Source organism: Acomys russatus, chromosome 1 (genome assembly GCF_903995435.1).
Source record: "Acomys russatus chromosome 1, mAcoRus1.1, whole genome shotgun sequence".
NCBI lineage: Eukaryota > Metazoa > Chordata > Mammalia > Rodentia > Muridae > Acomys > Acomys russatus.
In genome coordinates this window covers 46,456,733-46,479,576 of record NC_067137.1, presented here as the reverse complement: position 1 = coordinate 46,479,576, position 22,844 = coordinate 46,456,733, and the positions used below count along the sequence as shown (strand labels likewise).

At 47.5% G+C, this 22,844-nt stretch overlaps 1 protein-coding gene across 12 annotated transcripts in view; it reads right to left on the bottom strand.

The window, feature by feature from the left end:
* The window catches only part of Atxn7l1 (ataxin 7 like 1), a 228,262-nt gene extending 216,416 nt beyond the window's left edge, over nt 1-11,846 (bottom strand). For 11 of the 12 annotated variants that reach the window (XR_007830525.1, XM_051144886.1, XM_051144812.1 and 8 more), the window contains exons 1-2: nt 11,649-11,846; nt 11,079-11,147 (exon numbers count right to left, since the gene is read on the bottom strand). Coding sequence is in view for 11 of the 12 variants with exons in the window: in XM_051144886.1 (XP_051000843.1) it covers nt 11,079-11,147; nt 11,649-11,829 (250 nt within the window). In the remaining variant the exon portion in view is untranslated. The remainder of the gene's footprint in view (nt 1-11,078; nt 11,148-11,648) is intronic. The other variant, XM_051144822.1, reaches the window with a different exon arrangement.
* Between the last annotated feature and the right edge of the window lie 10,998 nt (nt 11,847-22,844).

Here is a 22,844-nt window from a genome sequence, read left to right as displayed (position 1 = left end):
TCTGAGTGCGGGACCTGGAGAGCTGTGGTCCCTGGGGCCACCAACAGTGAAGTAATAGAAAACGTTCATTTATCAAACACCGCATAAGCATAAATTTGAAAGAGATCAATTTTGAAGTGGTATTCAGAAAAGGGGGAGACAGAAAAAAAAAATAGAGCTAATATAATATGAATATAGAAACTAAGCTAGTATAATAGTGTGGGTCACAGAGAGCAGGTGAGGCCAGGTTAGGGGCTGGAAACTGGAAGCCAGAACTGCTCGCCAGACTAAGAAGCAGACCCCAGGGGAAGCTTTTCTAAAAATGGTGGGTGAGGGAGAGCACACGTCTGCTGTAGCTCTTGAGTGAAAAGAGAGTGTGGGGGTCCACACAAACACTTGAGAGGGGCTAGAAGATGCAGCTCTCCAGGGACAGAGAGAGAGAGTGAGCACTCAGCCGAGAAGCTGGGGGTGGGGACAGCCACACTAGTCTGCACAGGGGGACCGGTAAGGGCTGTACAGGCAGTTGGGTGCACAGACAGTAAGAAGCCACATGAGGATCAGGCAGAAGAGGAGAAAACGCGCAGCTCTGAATCATGGCCTCACAGCTCACAGGCTGCCGACTGTTTAAGGCAGGAATGCTCAACCTTTTGACACAGTGATGTGACATTGCCACCTGCAAATGTGCTGGGCTGTATTCAGGAGTAGCCTCGATGCACTCAGACCATGGGCCACAGGTCGGACACATCTGATTTATAGACATTCCCAGTAACGCCATTTGGAGACCAGAGGGACTCTTAATCCGTTCAGACCTGATTTTTATATTCAGGGCCTGACTTTGTCACTTAGTCTTTTGTGTCAGCCACAGGAAGTGGCAGCATTCATCTGCACTCATGTCCTGTTGGGGTCCTGCCCTGCTTCTGCAGAGGATGGTGAGGAAGAACACAATGGGACATGGGAAACTCCAGAGGATGGGGTGGAGGATGGGGATGTAGCCAACGGGGCTCTTGTTCACAGGTAGGCCACACAGGGTTTTCCTTACCCGCAATGGTGCAGAGAGCCTAGCTGTCCATCTCCCCCTTGCCTCTGTAAGACCCAGGACATCCCATCTGCTTACCCCAGTGGTGCTTTCCAATGGCTTCCTTCCTTCCTCCTAGTCTGGGACATGATAAAAGGTGCCCTGCCATATACCAGGAAAATAAAAAAAGAAGAAATCCGATCCCCAGTCAGCAGGCCAATGCACCTAAAATCTCACAAAGAGGAGGGGACTGTGGGAGTGGCAACAGTGCTGAAAAAAAAAAAAAGTCACCTGCTAGAGATCTTGGGTCTCAAATGAGAGCAAGGTGGGGGAAGGGCATCATCTCTGGGGCCAGGAACAGCATCACACACACAAGCACTCGGTGTGGCCTTGCTAATGAACAGCAGAGGAAATCCAGAGTGACAGGAGCTAAAGATGGCTACCTCACCCTGTGCTCATGTGGGAGATGCACTCTGTGTCTTTCTCAGCCACTCCAGTCCAAAGAACCTTCTTTATCACTGCCCCTCAGAACCAGCAACAGCTAGGGCATGCTGTGGCTGCAGGAGGCAAAGGACTTTCACACCCACTTAGCAGGCATATCACCATCAAAAGGACACCTTGAATGTGGCAGGTATTGAAAAGCTATCTGCACTCCATCATCCAAAGGCGTATACCCTTCATGAAAATACTAACAATTCCGACAATGCCAAGAACAAACTGAACAGCAACCTAGAAGATGCTCAAAGGCAGAGGGGGGCATCATCACCGTAGATAGATGCCCCTGAGTTGCTTGGCAACCATCTTTGCTAACACCTTCTTCTAAAAAGGAACAGTTTGTATCAGCTCCTGTGCTTCCCTGGGGCAGTGCTCTGACCACACAGGCCCAAAGCTGGGGCCTTGGAATGAGAAAGGCCATTGCTGATGGGATGTCGTGGGTCTTACAGAGGCAAGGGGGATGGACAGCTAGGCTCTCTGCACCATTCTGCTGAAAGGACACAGTCCTCTGACAGGGCTGGGCTGAGTGAGGCAAGCCAGGTGCCCAGGTACAATGCTTAAGAAGGTCCTTGCCTACAGAAGCCCAGATGAGCACTCTTGAATGTGTCAAAAAAAAAAAAAAGCCTCTGCCTTGCCTCAGTTCCACACTGGTCCAAGAATGAGAGACATCATGGCACTGATTAGAGTGCAGACTGGAATCAGCCAAACTCAGAGTTTGAATCCCAGCTCCCCTGTTTCTCAGCTGAACCATTTGGGTAAATGAGTCAACCCCTCTGAGCCTTGCCGCCCCCTCCCCCAGTTTCTAAAAGTCAGCTAAGAATAGGATTTGCCTCACAGGGTGATCATGAGAACCCAATGACAATGCACACATTTGGCCCAATGTCTGGTACTCAGTCAGTGTCCTGGCCCATTCCTGAAACAATCTTGTCCCCTGGAAATGGCAGCTCAGATAAGACAAAGAAGAGGACCTGAGTATGTGGTAAAATAATAATGATGATGATGATGATGATGATAATAATAATAATAATAATACTACCATAACCACAGCTTACGTTACTGAGTACCTATAGGATGCCAGATAGTATCTCATTTATTTTTACAGCAACTCTGAGAGAACTATTATTCCGTTCTGAAAATGAGGAAATTAAATCTGAAATTAACACACAGCTGGGAAATGGTTGAGTCAAAATTTAAATAATGCTGCATGAAACTCCCAAGGCTGCCATGCCAATGAACTCTCTGTGTGTAGTGAAATATACACAGCATAGCATTAACCACTATAGCCATTTTTAAGTGCACAGTTTGGTGGCTTTAAATACATTCATACTCTCACAGAACCCTCACCACTCCATCTCTGGCCTTTTTAGCCCCTGTACCTGAAACTCTGGACCCACTAAGTGCAAACTTTCCATCTGTCTCCAGCCTCAGCTCCCCTGGTGCACTACTGTCTTCTGTCTACACAAACATTACTCCTCTAGGAGCCTCACAGAAGTGAACTCTGGCAGCACTTGCCCTTTTGAGGACAGCACATTCTCGGTTAGGGGTTGCGGAATGTCAACTGGGAACTGAAACCTAGGCCTTGAGCATATAGCAGATGCTCTGCTACTGAACTGTATCTCCAGTCTTGGTCAATATACTTTTTTAAAAAAAAGAACTGGTCATCACCTTGGTTAAGGGAATGTGTCCCATCCACCTACCTTCTACCCGTACAGTGCCTTCATCTGTCTGCCTAAGCCAGGACCCCGTGACCTCTTAGGCTAGTGGGACAGGGCCACATTGCTCCCTGTTGAGTGTGTCTTTGTACCATCAATGTCTACAAACTCATAATCCACTTTGCAGAAGTCAGGAGAATATCAGTATAGCCACTTCAATGTTCAGATGAGCCTGTCCATTACTTGCCTGTATCATCCAGTACCAGTCTGTTCTGCCTTGCCAAGTATTTAGTTTCCTTCTTTTCATTAAGCACCAGATCCCTTAAAATTGGCAGGTGGAATTGTGAAAAACACACAAACCAAGAAAAACATGAAGATAAAACATCTACGTGAAAACAAATGTTCTAGCCACAGGACCATCCAGCTTTCCTCCAAGGAACTAGGTGATCCACGCTAAGTCCTCAGATTCTTAGGATCCTAAGCCTCAGCCTAGGCCCACTTGCAGAATGGGCCTTCCCAAGTCTCACCATCATCAGTTCCAGTGTCTTAGGGTTCAAAGTGAGGCCCATTTGCCAGAAGTAACCAGTCTGAGCCCTGCCATAGGACACAATGGGGAGCCCATCATTGAAGGACACTAGACTGGGTTACAGAAGACACACACAGAAGTCCGCTCTTGCCATTCATTTCCTATAATAGTTATCAGAGGTCCAAGCCATTGGCTAATGCTCTGTTTCTACGACAGCTATGTTTGGCTGCTAAAGTCCCTGAGTGATAGCTTTCTCTGGATGTGAACACTAGACTGGTGGGGGTATGTGGGGGGGGTCTTCAGATAAAAAGGACCAGGTTTCACAGTGTTGGCTGCTGCCATTGGATGTCCACTCAGAAGAATGTCAGGGATAAAGCCAAACGCCACAAATGAAAGGCCAGCCCAGAGGATAGGAACATAATCTACAGAGACGCACGGAGAAACTGGCCTCTTGAACTTTCTCCCAACAGCTCTGCAACAGAGACAGCGGGCTCCTGGCAGCTGGTAACTGGAGGGGTCAACACGGCTCTACAGTCCTAGATGATGCTGTCAAGCACGTGACATACACATCCGAAGCCTCTGGGAGCCAGGCCTGGCCTTGCCCTCCGCGCTTCCCAATCCTCAGCATGGAGAACTTGAAGCCAGCTGCTCTGTTCTCTTATTGCTCATCCCCATTTCAGGCATACCCCATGGGTAATCAAACTGCAGAGGATGCCAGTTGTGTTTCCAGCCTGACTTTCAATAGAAACTGAAATCTGAATGCTCTGCCAGGATGCTTCTGACATCAGGGGCCACTGAATGATACGTGCCATCATTATGGGGACCCTCCTGTCCCCACAGTGCGGGAGAGGACAGAACAAGGACCCGCACCCCAGTGTTGTCACTGCTGACTACAGACTGAGCCACAGGCTGGAAGGCTTTGGAGGGGTGCCTAGAGAGACCAAGCCCTCTCCCTCAGACCCTTCCACTCAGCCACAGGCATCTGACCTGTGGGGCAGCTGATAAGGCTGACTCACATACAGACTGTAGGCCCAAGGCATAGGACGGTAGCAAAATATCTCTGAGTTTTTCTCTTACTAGTTTCCCGTGTCCTTATCTCTCCAGCGTCACTTTATCCTAGTGACTCTCTACCAGGTGACTCAGCCTCCCTGGGGGACATGTGGTGACATTCTGGTTGTCTACATTTGGAGGTGTAAAAGGCCACGACTGGAAGCCGATGGTCAGAAGGCAGTGCCACACATCTTACAATGTACACAACGGTCCCTGTCACAAAGAAGTGCCTGGCTTTAAATGTCAGCAGTATTACTGGTGGGGAAACGAACATTCCTCTCTGTTCTGCTAGCTTCACTCCAGCAATAAAAACCACCTAACTTCTAGAACATTCCATGTTCACTTGCACTTTGGGCCTTCACATATACTGTTTCCTCTGACTCCACCTTATCCAGCTCCACACAGTGAGAACTTCCATTTATCCATCAGGTTTTAGCCAAAGTCAATTCTCCAGAGAGGGCATAACCTAAATCTGACCCTCCTCCCATGCTCTCCAGCAGCACCCCAGCTTTCTCCTTCAGGACATCCTCACAATCATTATGGCTTTTCTGATGTCTGTAGTTGTTGTCCAGAAGGAAGACTTCTCACGGAAGAGACATGGTGTGTGTCACTACTGTATTGTGCTGTTGGCCCAGAGCTGGCACAGCAGGGTTCTGCATACAAAGGAAACTGAAAAGGCTCGGCACCTACACGCAGGAGACCAATGCCATACACTACACTTACACCCTTATACTAATAGACTATCGGTCGTCCAAGACAGAGAGAAAGAGCAAGATGCTAGCTGGGAGCTGTCACTCATACAGTAGATGGGCTATGAAAGTACCTATGTATTTACTTCAACGCACCCAGGATATCTTTGGAAAGATACTGGTGAGCGAGAGATTTTCCGGTAAAGTATACAATACTCTTGAATTTTGTAACTCAGGGAGTATTTTTTAAAGCAGCTTTTGATGAATTTAAGGTCTACACTTTCAGAGCTAAAGAATAAACAACAACCAAAAAGTCTATCATTCTTACAGAAGATAAAAGCCCGATCTAAGTCAAGCCTTGAAGGGAGTATGTACACAGTTTCCAAGCCTGCACATTCTAGCTTCCGGTTCTGGAAGGAAGGAAAGCCACGTTTCTGGCTCCCCACACAGGATATGGGCAAACGGAACTCCCTGTCAGTATAAAGAACCACTCATTTCCAAACGCTTCTATTTCTCAAAGTAGATGGTCCAGCCGCCCTCTCTCAGCCTCGCTGCCCTCTGCTTGTCAGCTGGGTACCACTATAAATCTTATTTTCCCAACACCTCACTTCTCCTTTTCCTCTTTACCCTGTATCACCTTAGCTGCTCTGCCTCTCCCATCTCTCCTGTCCTTCCATCCAAGTCCGAGACAACAGAGATGCCAATGAAAGGCCAACATGAAAGAATCTTGTTGCTTCCAGCAAGGGGGGCGGGGGGAAGTATAACAGAGAACGAAGCTGAAATTAACAGTGAAAATGGGGTTTATCTGCGTGATCTACAGATGGGGGTCTTCCCATCTCCTGTTAGCATAGAGAACAGAGTTGTCCGTGTAATGATAAAGAAGCTGCAGATAGTTTCCCATAAATCTCTGTGGCTTGTCTCTAGCTTCCCTGGCTTGGGTCATAAGAATATGTCATCTTCCAGGACAGCTGCCATTTTCCCCTCTAAGCTGGTCCTTTTCAGTCCAAGGAGAGCCCGCTCCCACATTTCCTGCTTAGGAGCACTCAGGCCTTTCACAGCGTCCTTTCTCTGGTCCAGCTCACTTTTGTGACTGAAGCAGTTCACACTGACCTCCACCAAACGAAATGCTGGGAACCATAGAACACAGTCGTCTGCCCAAGCCCAAAAGGCCCAGAGAACGTCCTTGGAGGACTTACTTTTCTCCATGATAAAATGAAACAGTGTTATCACTTTAAATATATTTTTGTAGACCTCCGAAGGAAGCCATGGAAAAGGGGAAAAGAAAAACAAAACAAAACTATCCATGCTCAGAAGCCATGAACTGCCTATGAATTTTTTTTTTTTTTTTTTTTTTGCTTTTGACAAAACCTACTTCTTAGCTGTAGCCTATGAAATACGCTATGCCCACAGAAATTGTTTTTAATCGTTAAGCTTTATAAAATTTTAAGACTTTGCTCTAAAATTGAAGTTCTTCATACAGTATGTCTTTTTACCACAGATGACTTAAAAATTCATAGTAATTTAAATAATTCTTAGTTTTGCCATACTAGTTTCAGTGATAAATGATGGTAATAGTCATAATAATAAAAGGGAATGAAAGCAGGCATGCCTTCAACTCTTACTATATGTTAAGCTCTCGTCTCTTATCTCAGTCGCACTTCTTAGCAGCCCTGCTAACTGTTTTATGGTTAAGGTCAGTTCTGAGGCAACCGGACCCCATTCTCTGTCTCCGAGTTGTCTGTTTTGTTTTCTTAAGTTTGGTTGCGATTCTTAGTGATGAGAACATCTTTCCAAACTGAGTGAGACTTTGGCTGGGAAAAAGTCTCCAGGCAACACCTATCAAGCTGGAGGGGAGAACAGCTTGATGTACAGGGTGAGCACAGAAATGTGGCCCACCGTGGAACTTTCTATCAATTAGCACAGTTCTCGTGAACGTTGGACCAGCAAGGTTCCTGAGACCCTCCTCTGAGGAAAGTTATGGCTTCACAGAACAAGCTGAGGCCAAAGAGCTCTTCCTAGGGAGGACACATTTGTGGTGGGGCATTCAATACAGGCCCATACTTGTGCTGGAGTCTGGACTGGACCCCTCTCCTGTGCCTCTCACTTCTGTAAGGTCTAGACTGAGGCCCTCTCCCACTTGTCTGCTCCAGTCTGGACTCAGCCCCTCTCTTCAGCTGGGGTCTAGACTCAGGTCCTGAAGGCCCCAAATCATTCACAACTGTTTCTAGTAAGCAGACTACACAGTGTTTTTATTTGTTTTGTTTTTGTCAGCACAGAGATAAACTTTTTTTAAAAAACTGTGAAAATATACTCTATTATTCTCAATATTTCTGAAGTCTTTTAAGGTGTTTTTGTTTGTTTGTTTTTAAAGTGAGGCGTTTCTGTCTTGTTTAAGTTTCTTTGGAGGAATGTTGTGCAGTGTGATTGCATTTTAAAGGCTGGGCATTCACTAGGGAAGCCTGGGTACAGAGGTCTCAGAAGGATTCTAGAGGGCAGTTAGTCCCAAGCCCCTTCCTTTAAAGCCAGAGGAGAAGCTTAGAGGAGTGAAACTTGCCCTCCCCGGGGCCTAATGGGAAGCTGGCTCCCAGCTCTCCCTGGCTGTGTTGCAGTGAAGCTGGTGGAAGGCAACCTTCGCAAGCCCAGGCCAAACAGGAACTAGCGAGTTTCCAACGCAAATGTCTTTGCTGAATTCTCTGTAACTGTGATTTAAGAGGGAATAAGAGACGCTTCTTTATGGAGACTTCAGAGCATCCAGCTAACAGTTCCTAGTCCACGTAGGTGACAAAGCAAAGCAAAGGAAAGTGAGCGGGGCAGGAGATGCATAGCTACCAGGTTACTCAAAAAGTCTGCTAAGGGCCTGAAGTATCTGCCAAAGCAGTGGGTAGAGAGCCCAGAAGGCAAAATGATTCTTATTTCATATTTCCAGCCTAACTTCTCTCTGTGTGTTCAGCCTAAAACTGACTGCATCACGCTAATGTTCAAAGAAGCATTATTCACAACAGTCAAAAGGTGGAAACGACCCACATAGCCAACGGATGAATAGTACCCAGAGAATGGAACGTGACACCACTTTGAAAAGAAATGTAGCGATATTATCACATGACATGGATGAATCCTGAAAACACTGTGCTAAGAGAAACGAGCTAATCACAAAGGGACAGAGATCGTGTGATTCAATTTACATGAGGAATCTAGAACAGGAACCTTTGTGGAGACAGGAAGAGAATGGAAGTTTGCAGGACTAAGGGGAAAGGGACATGGGAAACCACTGGGACACTGTATATATGAGTTCCTGGCGGAGATGGTGAAAAGGATGGGAAATGAAGAGTGGTGATGGCTGTCAGACTCTGTAAATATGGTCAATACCACTGGGCTATATGCTCGTAAGACCTTAAAGTGACAACTTTTGTTATGCACTTGGTACCACAACAGTATATATATAGCCTGCCATTTCTCGATCTAATCCTAAATTTTTATTCTTTTATTATCAGATTTCTTCTCAAGACCTGCTTCTAGCCAACAGCAGCATGGCCAGGCATGTATGTATTCACAAACAGATGCAGAGTCCCACAAGGGCCACCTTATGTCTTGCACTGACCCCCCCCAACACACACACAAAGAACCTGCACATCCTAAGGCCTCCCACCTGATCACTCCAACAAGGCGGCCCAACGTGACCAACACTCTGACACAGTCTCAGCCCAACCCTTACGCTCTTGTCACAGAATGTGTATCGTTAGACATACTTTTCTCTGTAAGAAATGCTGTGTTCCTATACTAGGGAGACCTCAGGAACGTCGCGTTTTTCACTTGTCACCCAAGGCCACTCCACCAGGCCCACACAAAGAGATTAAGTGTATGTGTGGCTATGTAAACCAACTGCACGGTGCCCTGAACACTGGGCATCCCCCACACAAATCCATTCAATTAGAAGCAAAATCTCTGTACTTTTATAGGACAGAGGGTATAATAAGCAAAAGTCAACATGTGGGGCTTCCGAGGAGAGGAGAGCTTCTCCTTTTCCCTTAAAAGAAGCCATTTCTCATGCCGCAAAGAGAATGTGAGAACAAGAGTGTTCCGACATAGGCACGGGTCAGGAGAATCTGAGTTGTGTAGGTTACGGTGCCAATCCATCACCCAGGCCTTCCAGGTGTCAACCATGGGCATGGCACAGCCTTCAGGCAACTTTAACATGCAGGCTCTTGACCTTCCTCATGGCAGCGATGCTGGTGGCCCCGAGGGCTTAGCTCTCTAAGTGCTTCAAGGCCTCAAGAGAAGCTCTGAAGAGACGCGACCACTGGGGATCCCTTTCCATTGCCAACACACATGGACATTTAGCACAAATAAGCCGCCACTTGTAAGAAGCCCACTTGACACCACTCCCTCGTGCATCCTAAACACACACACCAAGATCACGCTAAGATTCTTAGAGGCAAACATCTTTAGAATAACGTTTTGTTCCCAACGTACTTAATTAGCAGAAAACAGTGTTGGAGAAATGCCTTTGAGTACACATGCATTTTCACCTCCGTGTTACTCTTTCCTGAAGCACAAGTGTTCCTCTAACTGGACAGTCAGGAAGTGATGTGGCACGGAAACCAACAACCTTAGACGTCAATCCGCAAGGCGAGTCCCACCTTTCCAATCAGGTTCCCACCACCTTTGCAGGAAACACCCCCTTTCCCCAGTGGATTACGCCGTAGAGTCAAATGGCTTTTTCTCCACTCACTGTGGACGAGCAAATGCTCCTACAGCAAAGTTATGTCTGAACTTTTTGGACACCTCCCATCAATCCCTTCTGCCCCTCTGCATCCCACCATCAATTCCAGCCAGTTCTGCATACAAGACTCCAGTTAAGGCATCACAATCCAAATGAACCCAATTTTTCTTTAAGCGGAAAGTGGTCTCCAGTGTGGCTCCATTTGGAGCCAGAGGCCAGAGTGACAAATGGTAGGCTTGCAAACAGCAAGGACGTCTGACTGACAATAACTACAAGTATGGTGATACCCAGGACTGGCATTATGGCTTCCCTTGCATGCCTAGATCTGGGATCATCTGTCTATTCAGTGTGATACCCCTTTCAGGTATCATATTTTCATGCTGGGAGGCACAGATTGGGGGGAGGGTGCAGGCTAGGGATCTGCACATTATCAATGCCCCTAGCCCAGGTCACTGCCTACAATCTGTGACCGGACCCAAAATGTCACTGGCAGCCAAGGCTTGCCATGTGCAATGGTTTTTTAGTGAGAGTGGAGACGTAGCTGCTGGAATGACCGACCATGTGGGGCTCATTAAAACTTGCAAATTTAAACACAAGGGAGGCTGGAATGCTTGTGAAGGGAGCCCCGTGCCTCACTCAGGAATTTCAAACCCCACCATCACCATTGGCCAATGGTGCTCCAAGGAGAATGGCAGATACCATCAGGAAGGTTCAGCGCTGGAGTCCACTAAACTTCTGCCTTGAACAGCCTTCTCCCAGCCTGCACACCCCCCCCCCCAGTTGTATTTATACTTCGAAGGAAGTTAACAGTGAACAGTAGTCACCTGGGCGTGCTCAATTTTTGACAAGCCTTAGTCACTCTGTACCCAGCAGAACAATTCACATTATATTCCAAAGCCTGTGAAGACTCTGCCACACAAGCTAACACTAACATGCCAAGAGCTCCACTTACCTTCTTTATTAAGCCTCATAACCTCCCTGCTTTTGCCACCCTCTTTTCCAGCCTCTTCTAAATCTACATCTGCAGATGAAAAAGAAAAGGAAAAAAGAAAATGAGGGAAAAAAAGGGGGAAGACGCCAAAGTCAAGGGGGGAGGGAGAGTGTTTATTGGCAAACAGATCGATATAAATACTGTATCTGAAAATCTTGCAAAAATTGACAATGCAACATTTTCTCCCGAGTCCGGGTTTCCATCTACCTGGCCCAGATAGGTACCAAAAAAAACTATGCAAGCAGCAACAGAGTCGCCTTTTAAACAGACACCACCGTGGGGCTGCGAAAGCCCACCCCGCGGGCTGCCTGCCCCGGAAAGCCAGGCGCAGACAGACAGACAGCCTTGCTGGCAGCCGGGCCTCTCTGTGCTCTGATGGTCTGTGTCTGTGTGTATTTATTTAGAGAGAGAGGGAGAAGCATGGAGGACGCCGGGGGCCACTCTCTCACACACACACTTTTTCCCAGTGGCTCTAGGTGAATGGAAAGGTTACAGGATAATAAAAGGAGGAACAGGCGGTGGGGTTCTTACTGTCGGAGCAGTGTATTTTGGCGGCGTCGATCCAGGAGGACCAGGGTTTGCCCAGAAACGCCTCCGGACTGGGCACTTTGCGGTGCAGTGTCGCCATTGCTGTTCCTTCTTGTTGCTTTTTCCCTGTTCCTTCGGCAGCAGCAGCCGAGAGACACGGGATTCGAGAACGCTCCGACGTCATCTTCGGAACGTTCCGACATTGAGTGTTCTGCGAGGGGGAGGAGGGCGGCGGAGGAGGCGGGAGGCGGGGCGCGCTCGGCCCTGCCCGGCCCCGCTGTGCTGCGCGCGACCACTGGGGGCGCCAGAGAGGAGCCGAGTGCGCGAGGCCGGGAAGAGCGCGGAGCCGGGCTAGCTGAGCGCAGAGCGGAGCCGAAGCTGAGAGCGGCCGGTTCAACCCGGGAGGGTCGCCTCGCGCCAGGACGCTGCGCCCCGCCGCCCAGTCCGGGCAGCAACCCCACAGCTGACGCGAACCCGGGCAGAAGCAAAGGTTCTTTACCTCAGTCACTGCTGGAGGATCTAAAGTTTTGCTCGCTACGCGACCCTTCCTCCCAGAGTCCCAGTCACCCGAGGGATCCCAGGGGCTCAGTGGGGACAAAGTCCGCTGTTTTGCACGACATCATCCCCACCCCCCAAGGCAGAGCGGAGGACTCTGGTGAGTGCACATCCCAGTTACCATCCACTTATCTCTGGAAGCCCTGGAACCCGGTCTCTGGGCAGATGCCTTCAGGAGCTAGAAGCAAAGGGAGAAAAGACATAACTCCGAGAAGCAGGTGAGTCGGGGCTAGGGGAGTAGTAATCCCATTCCCGGATGCGGGGCAGGCAACATTCCAGATTCAGTTTGGCTCTGGTGACCCGGGTGCGTCTGTGCGGTGGTGCGTGTCTCTGCTGGCAGAGCCACCGCAGAGACTTTGCTCCGCTTATTACGGAGCCAGAGCGAGCTCCACGCTCTAGGAAGATGATGCTAAGCCCCTCCCTCAGCGTTTCCTACTGAGCGTGCAGGGCGGCCTGAAGACTTGGCATCCCACCGGAACCTGACTGCCTGGAGTGTGGACACATGGTATTTTGAGACTTCCCTTCTGGCCTTTGGGGCAGGTAACTGAGACCTTATAACACTTTCTGTTAGCTCTTTAAAATTGTTTGCTTGCTAGGAATTCCCTTAACTGTAAAGACACCCTAATCCAACAATCAATAACTTTTCTATTTGCCCATCATCCTTCCATCCTTATCAGTGCTGTCCCCGGGAACTCTTCTACCTCTCTACCTCGAACCTCGCACCGAAGCGTTGCATGATGCTGTATTCTGATGGGGCTGGAACATCCTAGCACCCAGCACCATGTACCTCAAAACGAGCATCAGGATGGGGTGATGAAAGAGCTTCTACAGACTTGTTTTTTCAGCTGTGATGTGTGTGCAAATGAGCCTGTTTATATCAGACACGGTTAAATCTCAGATTTATGGGCTGTTACCTAACTAAGGTGCTATTGGGTAAAAAATTTCTACATTAAATATTTGCTGTTTGAGAAATATTTATCAGACGTCGACATTTTAGACGAGCCAGGCACTATGCTTGTCATTTTTCCATCCAACATTGTTTCTCTTAGACAGGTTGCCCACAGTCAGGGAGACAAGGAGAGCTGTCCTGGCCTTCACAGAGCTGCAGTTGGAGAAGGATGGTGCTTAGCTATACAGGGAAGCTTGTCACATGCACAGTGATACCAGTGTGAAAGTGGTGCACACTTTCATGGCTGGGCCAGTTCCTTGGAGGAAGTGGAAATAAGCTAGGAGTGAGCAGAAATGGAATCTGCTTTGCATATTGGAAATTGGGAAGGCCTTATTGTAAGCCGAGGTCTGGTCTTGCCAGGGAAAGGGGACCGTGCAAAGGCTCTGGCTGAGCGTAAGCATGTGTGGGTGCTGGACGTGGCTTAGCTGTGTAACCAAGCGCCTGTGTCCTACTAGGACCATTGTTGGGAGATGGCTGAAAGCAGCTAGGAGAAAAACAAAGTGTCCCCAAAATCGTTTGTTTTTTGGCTCAAATGAACCCATCTATCTCATCTGTCACTCTTCTTGCTAAATTTCCCCGAGCATCATAATCTGGAGGGGACTTTGCCACATCATTCATTTTTCTCATTCGTTCTCAGCATCTGGAAGGCAAGTGTACCACCCACCTTGCTGGTTCCTGCCCCACTGCCTGGTGATGGATTAAAAAGAAAAGCCCCACCCCCAGCCCCTACCCCCTCCCCCACCCCCACCAGCCATCGGAGGAAGAAAGGAGTTTCAGGCCTTTGCTGACTGATAATCACTAGAGCCTCAGCCATGATCTGGGCATGATGAACACAGGCTCTGTGTTCCTGAATCCCCCTGCTCCTGCCAGAGCCAATGGGCTCCAGTCTCAGGCTCCTGACCACTGTGATGTGCAGAAGACTTCTGTACTCCCTGTGGCTCAAACTCTGTGGATCCCACCCTGTTCCTAAGCACTGTCACTTGCCAGGCCACAGGAGCAGTGGTAGCTCTTCCTTAACCCTTAGCTCACATGGGAAGAAATTGAACATTGATGTGCCTGTACACATTGAAGCCAAGCCAGCCCTCATTATTTAATGTGCTTGGGGGCCTGAGATGAGTGGCATCCCTGGCAGGGTGGGCATGTGACTGAGACCCTGAATCCAGCTGGACCTCGGCTTCTTCATCTGTTGCATGGCCATCAAAGGTGCTGCTCTCTTGGGCTTATTGTATCAGGTGGAAGTCGGGGTGCAGAGCCCTATGCATAAGGCCTGATACATAGTGAGTCATCAGACATGTTTACTGTGATTCAGGCCCCCCCTCTCCTTCCCTCCCTCCCTCCCTCCTCTCTTTTTCTCTCTACTTCTCCCTCCCTGTCTCCCCCTCTCCCTCCCCTTCCCCGTCTCACTGTCTCTCTTGCTCTCTGTTACACTGGTTTTGGTTCTGTGTGTTTTTGTTTTAGTTTGGTTTGGTTTTGAGACGGGGTATCACACTACAGCCCAGGATGGCCTCAAAACTTACTGTGACCTCACGGCAACCTTCCTGCCTCAGCCTTCCACGCAGGCCACCTGTTTCTTTAGTCAGGATACATGAGATGCTGTGAATAGCAACTGGCAGTTGGAAAGAAGCCAGTTCTCTGATGTTCTGATGTGATTGCTTCCAAAAGACACTCTGGAACTTCTATCCCAAACATTACTGTCTGGCAGCACAGGATAGACCTTCCAGCACAGGGTAGACCCCCTGCAGGAGCTCTTCTACTTGGAACAAAGCTGCCTTCACCTCACAGTGACAAGCTCTCCTAATAGAGAGCATAATGGGATCTCTATACATTGCTTTTGTCTTCATGTTTCTTGTCTTTTACAAAAGAAATTTACTGTTGAATCCTTTGGTAGTGAAATGATGGATCGCAGAGATGCCCACTCCATAGCCCCTTGGGCGTTGTCCCTCTGTATTGGTTTTCTTCTCTCTATGACAAAACGCTGACAGCACAACTTAAGGATGGAAGGGGTTGGTGGTGGCTTGAACTCTTGGTCCCCAGTTGGTGGAACTCTGTGGGCAGAATTAGGATATGTGCCCGTGTTTGAGGAGCTGTTTCACTTTGGGGTGGGGGGTCTTTGATGTTTCAGAAGCCCAGCCATTCCCAGTTATAGCTCTCTCTGTCTTGCATTTATATCTCAAGATGTAAGCTCTCAGCTGTTACTTCAATGCCATGCCTGCTGCCAGGCTCCCCACCATGATGGTCATGGACTCACCCTCTAAAACTGTGAGCCCCAAATAAACTCTTTTAGAAGTTGCCTTGGTCTTGATGTCTTATCACAACAATAAAACTGTAACTAAGGCAGGTTTATTGTGGCTCACAGTCTAAGGGAGTACCAGCCTGTCAGGGCAGGAAAGCTGTGGCAACAGAAAAATGAGGCAGCTGGTCACATTAGATGCAAACTCAGGAAGCAGAACCAAGCCAACACTGGTGCTCAGCCGGCTTTGTATTTTTTATGACTGCAGGACTCCATCCAGTCCACGGTGCTGCCCACATTCAGACTGCTTCCTTCCACCTCAGTTAAGCCTAGAGGCTTGTCTCCCTAGATGATCGAGAGTAAAATCAAGTTGGCAATCAAGATGTGCCATCTGCATCTGACCCTCTGTCCCCAGACCTGAGGTCATTTGTCATACCCTTTTCCATACATTTACGGACATGTCTATTATTATAGGTGTAAATGATACTGCTGTCTATGTTTAAAATGTGAATCACTTCATTTTGTGGTCATTTTTTCCTGCGTATTTTTTTTCTTTTCTGTGTATCTGTCTGGGGGTATGCACACGTGCATGTGTGTGAAGGCCAGAGGCCCAAACTACATGTTGTTTCTCAGGAGTTGTCCACATTGTTTTCTAAAGCAGGGTCTCTCGTTGACACGTGGGGCTCACTGATTGGGCTAGGCTCGATGGCCAGTAACCACCCAGGGAATCTGCTCATCTCTGTTATCCCAGTACTGAGACACAAGCACATGCTGCCATACTCAGCTGTTTTAGATGGATTCTAGGACGCTAACTCAGATCCTCACAGACCATTATCAACTGAATCACTTCCCCATACCCACTTATTTCATATATACTGTTACATGATGTTAAATATGGAATGCCTCATCCCTTTTGATGGCTGCATAGTATTCCATATAATGGCCCAGAGTTCCCTTAGCTATTGCCTCACTGATAGACATGTTAGGGTCCTGGTTTTATGAAAGACAGGGTGATTGACACTTTTATTTTTATACATGCTTTGTGGCCACAGGAGAGAGCTTTTCTACCCAGAATTAGAATTGCCAGGTACATGCACTTTCCATTTTAATATCCTTGCCAAGTCATCTTTTAAAGCAGCTGACTAGTCCAGACTCCCTGTAGCGTGTAGCTGTGCCCTTCTCTTTACACCCTTATTAATGCTCAACATTTTCAAAACACTAGCTCCTGGCAATACAAGGGGGAGCGCGTCTTATTTGCTTGCATTTCGCTCATTCTGGGTGTTTTTGAGCATTTTTAATGTGCATTTTATTCTCACTCTTTGAACTGCTGCGTCTGCTGATTTGTTGTTGGCGTTTTGAGGCCCTTGTATTGATTTGAAGGAATTTTCTATGCCTCCCAGACATACAGTACTCCTGCATGCTTGGAAATGGTGCCACTTTTCAGCTTGTCACTTTTCTCCTTTTAATTGTCTTTTCCAAAGTACTTAGATGTTTGGGGCTTCTCCTTGGAGCCTTCTGCTTTGCGTCTTACTTAAACTGCCCATCCTTAAGGCCATGAGTCTCTTTTTATAGTTTCTCTTTGTGCTTGGCAGGCTTTTATTTCGGCTTTAGATACCCAAGTTCTTTTGATGAGAATATAAGACAAAAAGTTTATTTCACCTGGGCCCTTAGGGGGCTGAGGCATCAGGATCGTGGGTTCCAGGCCAGCCTGGGCTACATAATAAACTTGTGTCTCACAAACAAAATTTAAAAGGTTAATTTTTGGCCTCATTGCAGTTCCCTTCAGCACCACATGCTGCAGAGATCCATCACACAGTCACTCATAATTGTGGGATCTGAGCTCTCCTTTCTGTCCCATCTCTTGAGTGACTGTTCCATGCACTGGTCGATGGTGTCCTCACTGCTCCTGGTTGTGCCAGTGGCTTGCCTTCGGAGCATGGACTCAGGGTTTCCTCTATGTATGACAGTGTAGTGGGTGATCTGTGACAGCAGTCATTGTGAAGATGGGCCTTATCAAGGATCTTCTTAGGAAATGCACCTACCCCCCTGTGAATGTGTCCTATGAACACAGTGCAGGGCCACAGTCAACATGAATCTCCTCAAGGATTGTCTCAAGGTGAGTTTCCAAACTAAATATCTATGACCCGGGGGAGATGTGTTATCTTCTAATATCTAAAGGGCCAACTACTGGCTGAGGGGGTGAGCAGAATAAGAGGGTGGGCTGTGGACATGCCTATCAGCCAGAAGGAAGAAGCTGGGGCTAGGGCTGAAGGAGAGAAAGAAGTAGGCCTCAGGCAGTGCTGGGTGTTTGGGCTCTAAGAGGGAACATGAGTAGAGAGACGTAAGTGGGCCTGTGGCTTTGAGTCAGGCCTTCAGCAGCCAGGAGAGAGCCTAATGGGGTAGCTCTGGTGTACAGGGATTTTAACCCAACAATATGGCTACTCTGGCTGGAATTCAGACAAACCCTTAGTATACACCCTTAATCCCAAACAATGAAGGTAAAGTTAGTTTGTAGAAGGAAAAAAATGGTGTTTGAAAGTGATGTCTAATTGAGAGGCAGACAAAGTAACAAGTCTGAGAAACATTTGACAGAATAGGATATGCCCAGGTCTCACAAGAAGAGAGGGGATAAAAGGTCTGAGGAGAGAACCAAAGAGGAAGAAAGGCAATTTTACCAGGACAGTGTACAGAGATGGGTTGGAGAGAGAGAACAAACTAGACGCAAGTGAAAACAGGATGAGCCAGAGAATAAGAAGGTGCCAGAAGATTAGAACATATTGCCAAAGTAAAGATGAGACTAAGCAGAGCAATTTGGTGAGAAGCAGAGAGAAGCTAGTTTGACTCAATCAGCTTGGAGAGGAGTTTTGAGCCAGACAGCTGAGTTGAACCAGCCAGCCAGAGTTCAGAAAAAGATAGAAAGGGTGAGCTTTTTCAGAAGTCTCAGAGGTTGAAAGCATTCTACACCTAGACCAGAGGCTAGAAGCTTCCAGGACTAGGCCTAGGTTAGCAGATGGAGGCAGTAAGCCTCCAAGATGACCATTATATCAGGCAAATAAAAGTTATTTTTGGGTGATTCGCTGTACCCAGTGCCCAGTTAAAAGGCTTTCTGTACTACCATTTCATTTCCTAATTCAAGCTTTTCATGAAAAGTCCTGGCTACAACTATGCCATGGGGCATTAGGAAGGGAGGGAGCACCTAGCAGTCTCTCGCACCAGCCCTGTGCTAAGACAGCACCATCACTGGTGAGAAGAGGCTATGCTGGGATGCCTGAGGCAGCTGCTACCCACTGGGCAGCACCTCCCGACACCTTCCCCTCATGCCTTGCTCCACAGTCTCTCAAGGTGCAGGCCCTGAGCACCAGCAGCAGGATCTTGGGTCTTAGTCACATGACAGGGAAAAGAAGCCTGAAGACTTTACAACCACAAAGCAGAGGGTCAAGTGCAGGTCTCCTGTGGGCAGTGTGTGTCTTGTTCATTCCCTGGATAATGCTAGTGTCAGACATGTTAACCCTCATGTGGGCCATGATTTTTTATTCATGGTCCATCTAGCTGTCTTCTTCCTGGAAGCGCTTGCTACCATATCGAGAGAGTGTTGGGGTGCAGTAACGGGGGGGGGCACATCTTATATTTACACCTAGTAGAAACTAGTGTAAACTGGATAAACAACTTTCTCTGACCTCAAGGCAGTCTCCACAGGCCAAAATGATGGAAGTGATGTGGAGAGCCTAGCGTTGGCGAGTTACTAGCATCGGAGGTGTAAAGAGCCTGGTGTTGGCAAGTTACTAGCATTGGAGGTATGGAGAGCCTGGTGTTGGCTACTTAACTAGTGTCAGGCTTTCTCTGCAATTTCACATAGTGAATGCCTAATCTCAGCAGCAGCTTTGCCGCTGTGAGATACTTTGATCACACCACTACAACTAGGGAGACCTAAACCATTTGCACTGACAGCATTTGAAGATCCAGATGGTGCTGTGTGTTGGAAGGTGCTTGTGGAATTAAAGGGAACATAGCCGTGTCAGCATGGCATCATTTTCTTGCTGTCTAGTTACTTGTAGACTGTCGCTTTCCTACTCCAAATGGAGGGCTGTTCGGTGTTTGCACAATGCTACAGGCAGCTTTTAGCTCCAACTCATGGATGTTGAAGTTGAGTCTACAAGCAAAGTGCCTTCTCATTGTTTTCCTCAACCACCTGCTGTCAAACGCCTGGCCAGTGCTGCTGCAATGCACTGTGCAACTGTGGCTCCTCTTTCCACTAGTTACTCCACGGGCATTGTAGATTTCTCATGACAACCTGCCTGGCATAAGGCAGTGAGGCGGCCTCAGGAAAGTGCAGGCTGTCTACGGCTCACAGTGGACTAGATGGACTAGCAGAAGGAATGGTGTCATTGATGACTGTGCATGAGTCACCAGCTCCATTGGGAGTTTTACACTTTGTGAGAACAGGAGTCACCCTCTCTGTGAGCACAAGTATAGTACAGAGCAGTACCCAGGAAACTGTTTAAGTTGGCGATTTCCCAAGAGCTCTCTTGTGTGCACGAGAGATACAATGCCTTAGGTCATGGAATAATAAGATGGCCTCGGTTTTGATGCTCCTTGATTTGCCCTACACTGGGCTAAGAGGAGACACCGACATACATCAGCTTAATAAATCTGGCAATGAGGAGGGGCAGCATGTGTGGTTTCAATTACAGATTGACCCAGCATTGATCGAACAGTCTGCATTGCCCTGGCAGGGATGGAGCCCAAGGATTGGCAGGGGCTAGACTCTCCTGAGAGGTGGATATTAGACAGTCAATCAGTTGATGAGCTCAGTGTCCTTTTGTGTCCTGGGAGAATCAAATTATGAGTAAAATGTCATTATGAGGTGGGAGTGATGACACCAAGAGGGTTAGCACAGCCTGTCCCAGCTTTTGTTCCTTGTACTTGCACAGCCCTTTCTACACAAACTGTCTCCCACTGTTCTGTTCTCACCTTGTTCTCGCTATCTTCAGCGTGACTCACCTCATGGCATCTTAGGGGAGAAAGACCATAGTGGTTGCTTCCATTAAGAGGGCCTTACTGCACCCTGGTCTACAAAGTGAGTCTAGTATAGCCAAGGCTACACAGAGAAACCCTGTCTTGAAAAACGAAGAAGAGGAAGAAGAAGAAGAAGAAGAAGAAGAAGAAGAAGAAGAAGAAGAAGAAGAAGAAGAAGAAGAAGAAGAAGAAGGCGGCATTATTGACCAACATGGTGAGGCTTGCATGAAATTTCAGCATGCAGGAGTCTGCGACAGAAGGATCACAAGTTCAAGGCCACCCTGGCCTATGGAGCAAGACCTTGTTTTAAATAAAGGAAAACAAAAACAAAAAACAAGAAGACAGCAGTCCATATTTCCTATGTAAGTACTCTGGCATTCAGATACTGATCTTCTAAAGAAATTGTCTCATTGAGTGTCATGACATGTGACCACACCAGTTAGATTGGCCCAGGGTATTTCAGGGATGTAACCACCCCAGTTAGATTGGTCTGGGGGTATCTCAGGGAATAACAACCTCATTTTATAGAACCAGAAAAGTAGGCTGGCTCACCTTGCCTGGTATGTAGAAGTAAGTGACACAGGGGCCTGGTTGGGACAGTGGCTACCCTGGACAGCCAAGGCTTGGGACAGGAGAAATTTGATCTGAACAGGACATGCTGGCTGACATAAATAGTGACATGGTGGCTCAGCACTTCAGATGGGGCAGTGACTACCTTAGCAAAGAGCCTCAGACACAGAAATGGTAGTTACCCAAAAGTGACAGCCCTTAGTGGATAGTAGGCAAGTCCTGGGGGTCATCCACATGGGGTGGGAGAGTTCTATGGGGTCTCAGGACTACAGTCCCACAGTGAAGTCTTGTAACGTAGTCATGTGATGTGGGTAGGAATACAGGGGTTTTAGTCAGACCACCTTCAAGGAGCCAGAGATGAGGCTACACTTGAGTCCTTCTCCTACAAGCAAAAGGACATGGGTTAGAGTTCCAACATCACATGGACCAGATGTGGTGGCACCTGAAGGTCAAGGTGATCCTCAACTACACAGGAGTTTAAGGTCAGCCTGGGATGTATGAGACCCTGTCTCCAAACAAGTATCACTTCTTTTTTTTTTTTTTTTTTTCTTCAGTTTTCTACTTATTCATTTCTTGCATTTGAAGTACTCCTCGATGACATCCTTGGCCTGGCATTCTTTGCCATAGTCTTTTTTGTTTGTTTGTTTGTTTGTTTTTTGAGACAAGGTTTCTTTGTGTAGCCCTGGCTGTCCTGGGCTCCCTTTGTAGACCAGGCTGGCCTAGATCTCCGTGATCCACCTTCCTCTGCCTTCTGAGTGCTGGGATTAAAGGCATGCGCCACCACACCTGGCCAAGTAACACTTCTTTCAAGAAGAAATCATAAACTTAGGGCTATGCTGACCCAGGTAAGAAAAATGGGGTTTTCAAGACTCTCTAACACTCAGTTACAACTGCATGAGAGAGAAACGGAAGCCGGTCATCTTCCACCCACCCCCACCCCTCACCCCCACCACCTCCCATGAAAGCTCCAGCCTTGGGGCATTCCTAGACAGAGAGGAGAAAACAGTCACACAGAGTAAGTGAACAAGTGTCTCAGTTGCCAGAGGCCCACACTGGTCAAACCAACAGCAAAATAACAGCTTCTCCTCGCACAGCCAGAAATATCCCAGGTTAAGTGGTACATTCTAAGGCAGCTCCAGTTCTGAATGGTGTCCTTCAGCTGTTTCATTCATTCTGTGAAAAGGAATGTCCTGGGTGACAAATAGTTGCCAGAATCACATCCCACCTTTTTGAAGTAGTTAGATTTTCCTAAGGAAAAAAATGACCATCAACCAATAAATAAATGTTAGAATTTTGATGTGTTGGTAATGTATTGGTATCCACACGGTATCTCTCTGCGATCTACCTTTCAACTGTGTTTATAGACTTTTAGATCCCCACTGGGCAAAACAAGACGCTTTACTTATTGGGAAATCCATACCCACATATATGGACATGAACATAAACATACCATATAATTGTGTATATTTATATCTATATGCCATCACAGTTAATATAGGTCAATATAATTGCTTTTTCAACAGTCACAGCACAGCATTCCAGTGGCTGATGTACTGTTAAACTATAACATCTTTAATGCCCAATTAAGAGCATTTAGGTTTGAGTTGTCAAATGTGTTAGTTACAGTTTTGCCAGGCAGTGGTGGTGCAGACCTTTAATCCCAACACTTGGGAGACAGAGTCAGGTGGATCTCATGAGTTCAAGGCAAATTTCAGAAAAGCCAGCACTACACAGAGAAACCTTGTCTTGAAAAACAAGCAAATAAACAAACAAAGGTTTTGTGTAGCTAATCTTTTTTAAATATCCCTGATTACTCAATTTGTTTACTTTCCTTTTGAGACAGCCTTAATCTGTAGCCCAAGGTGGCCTGGAATTCACT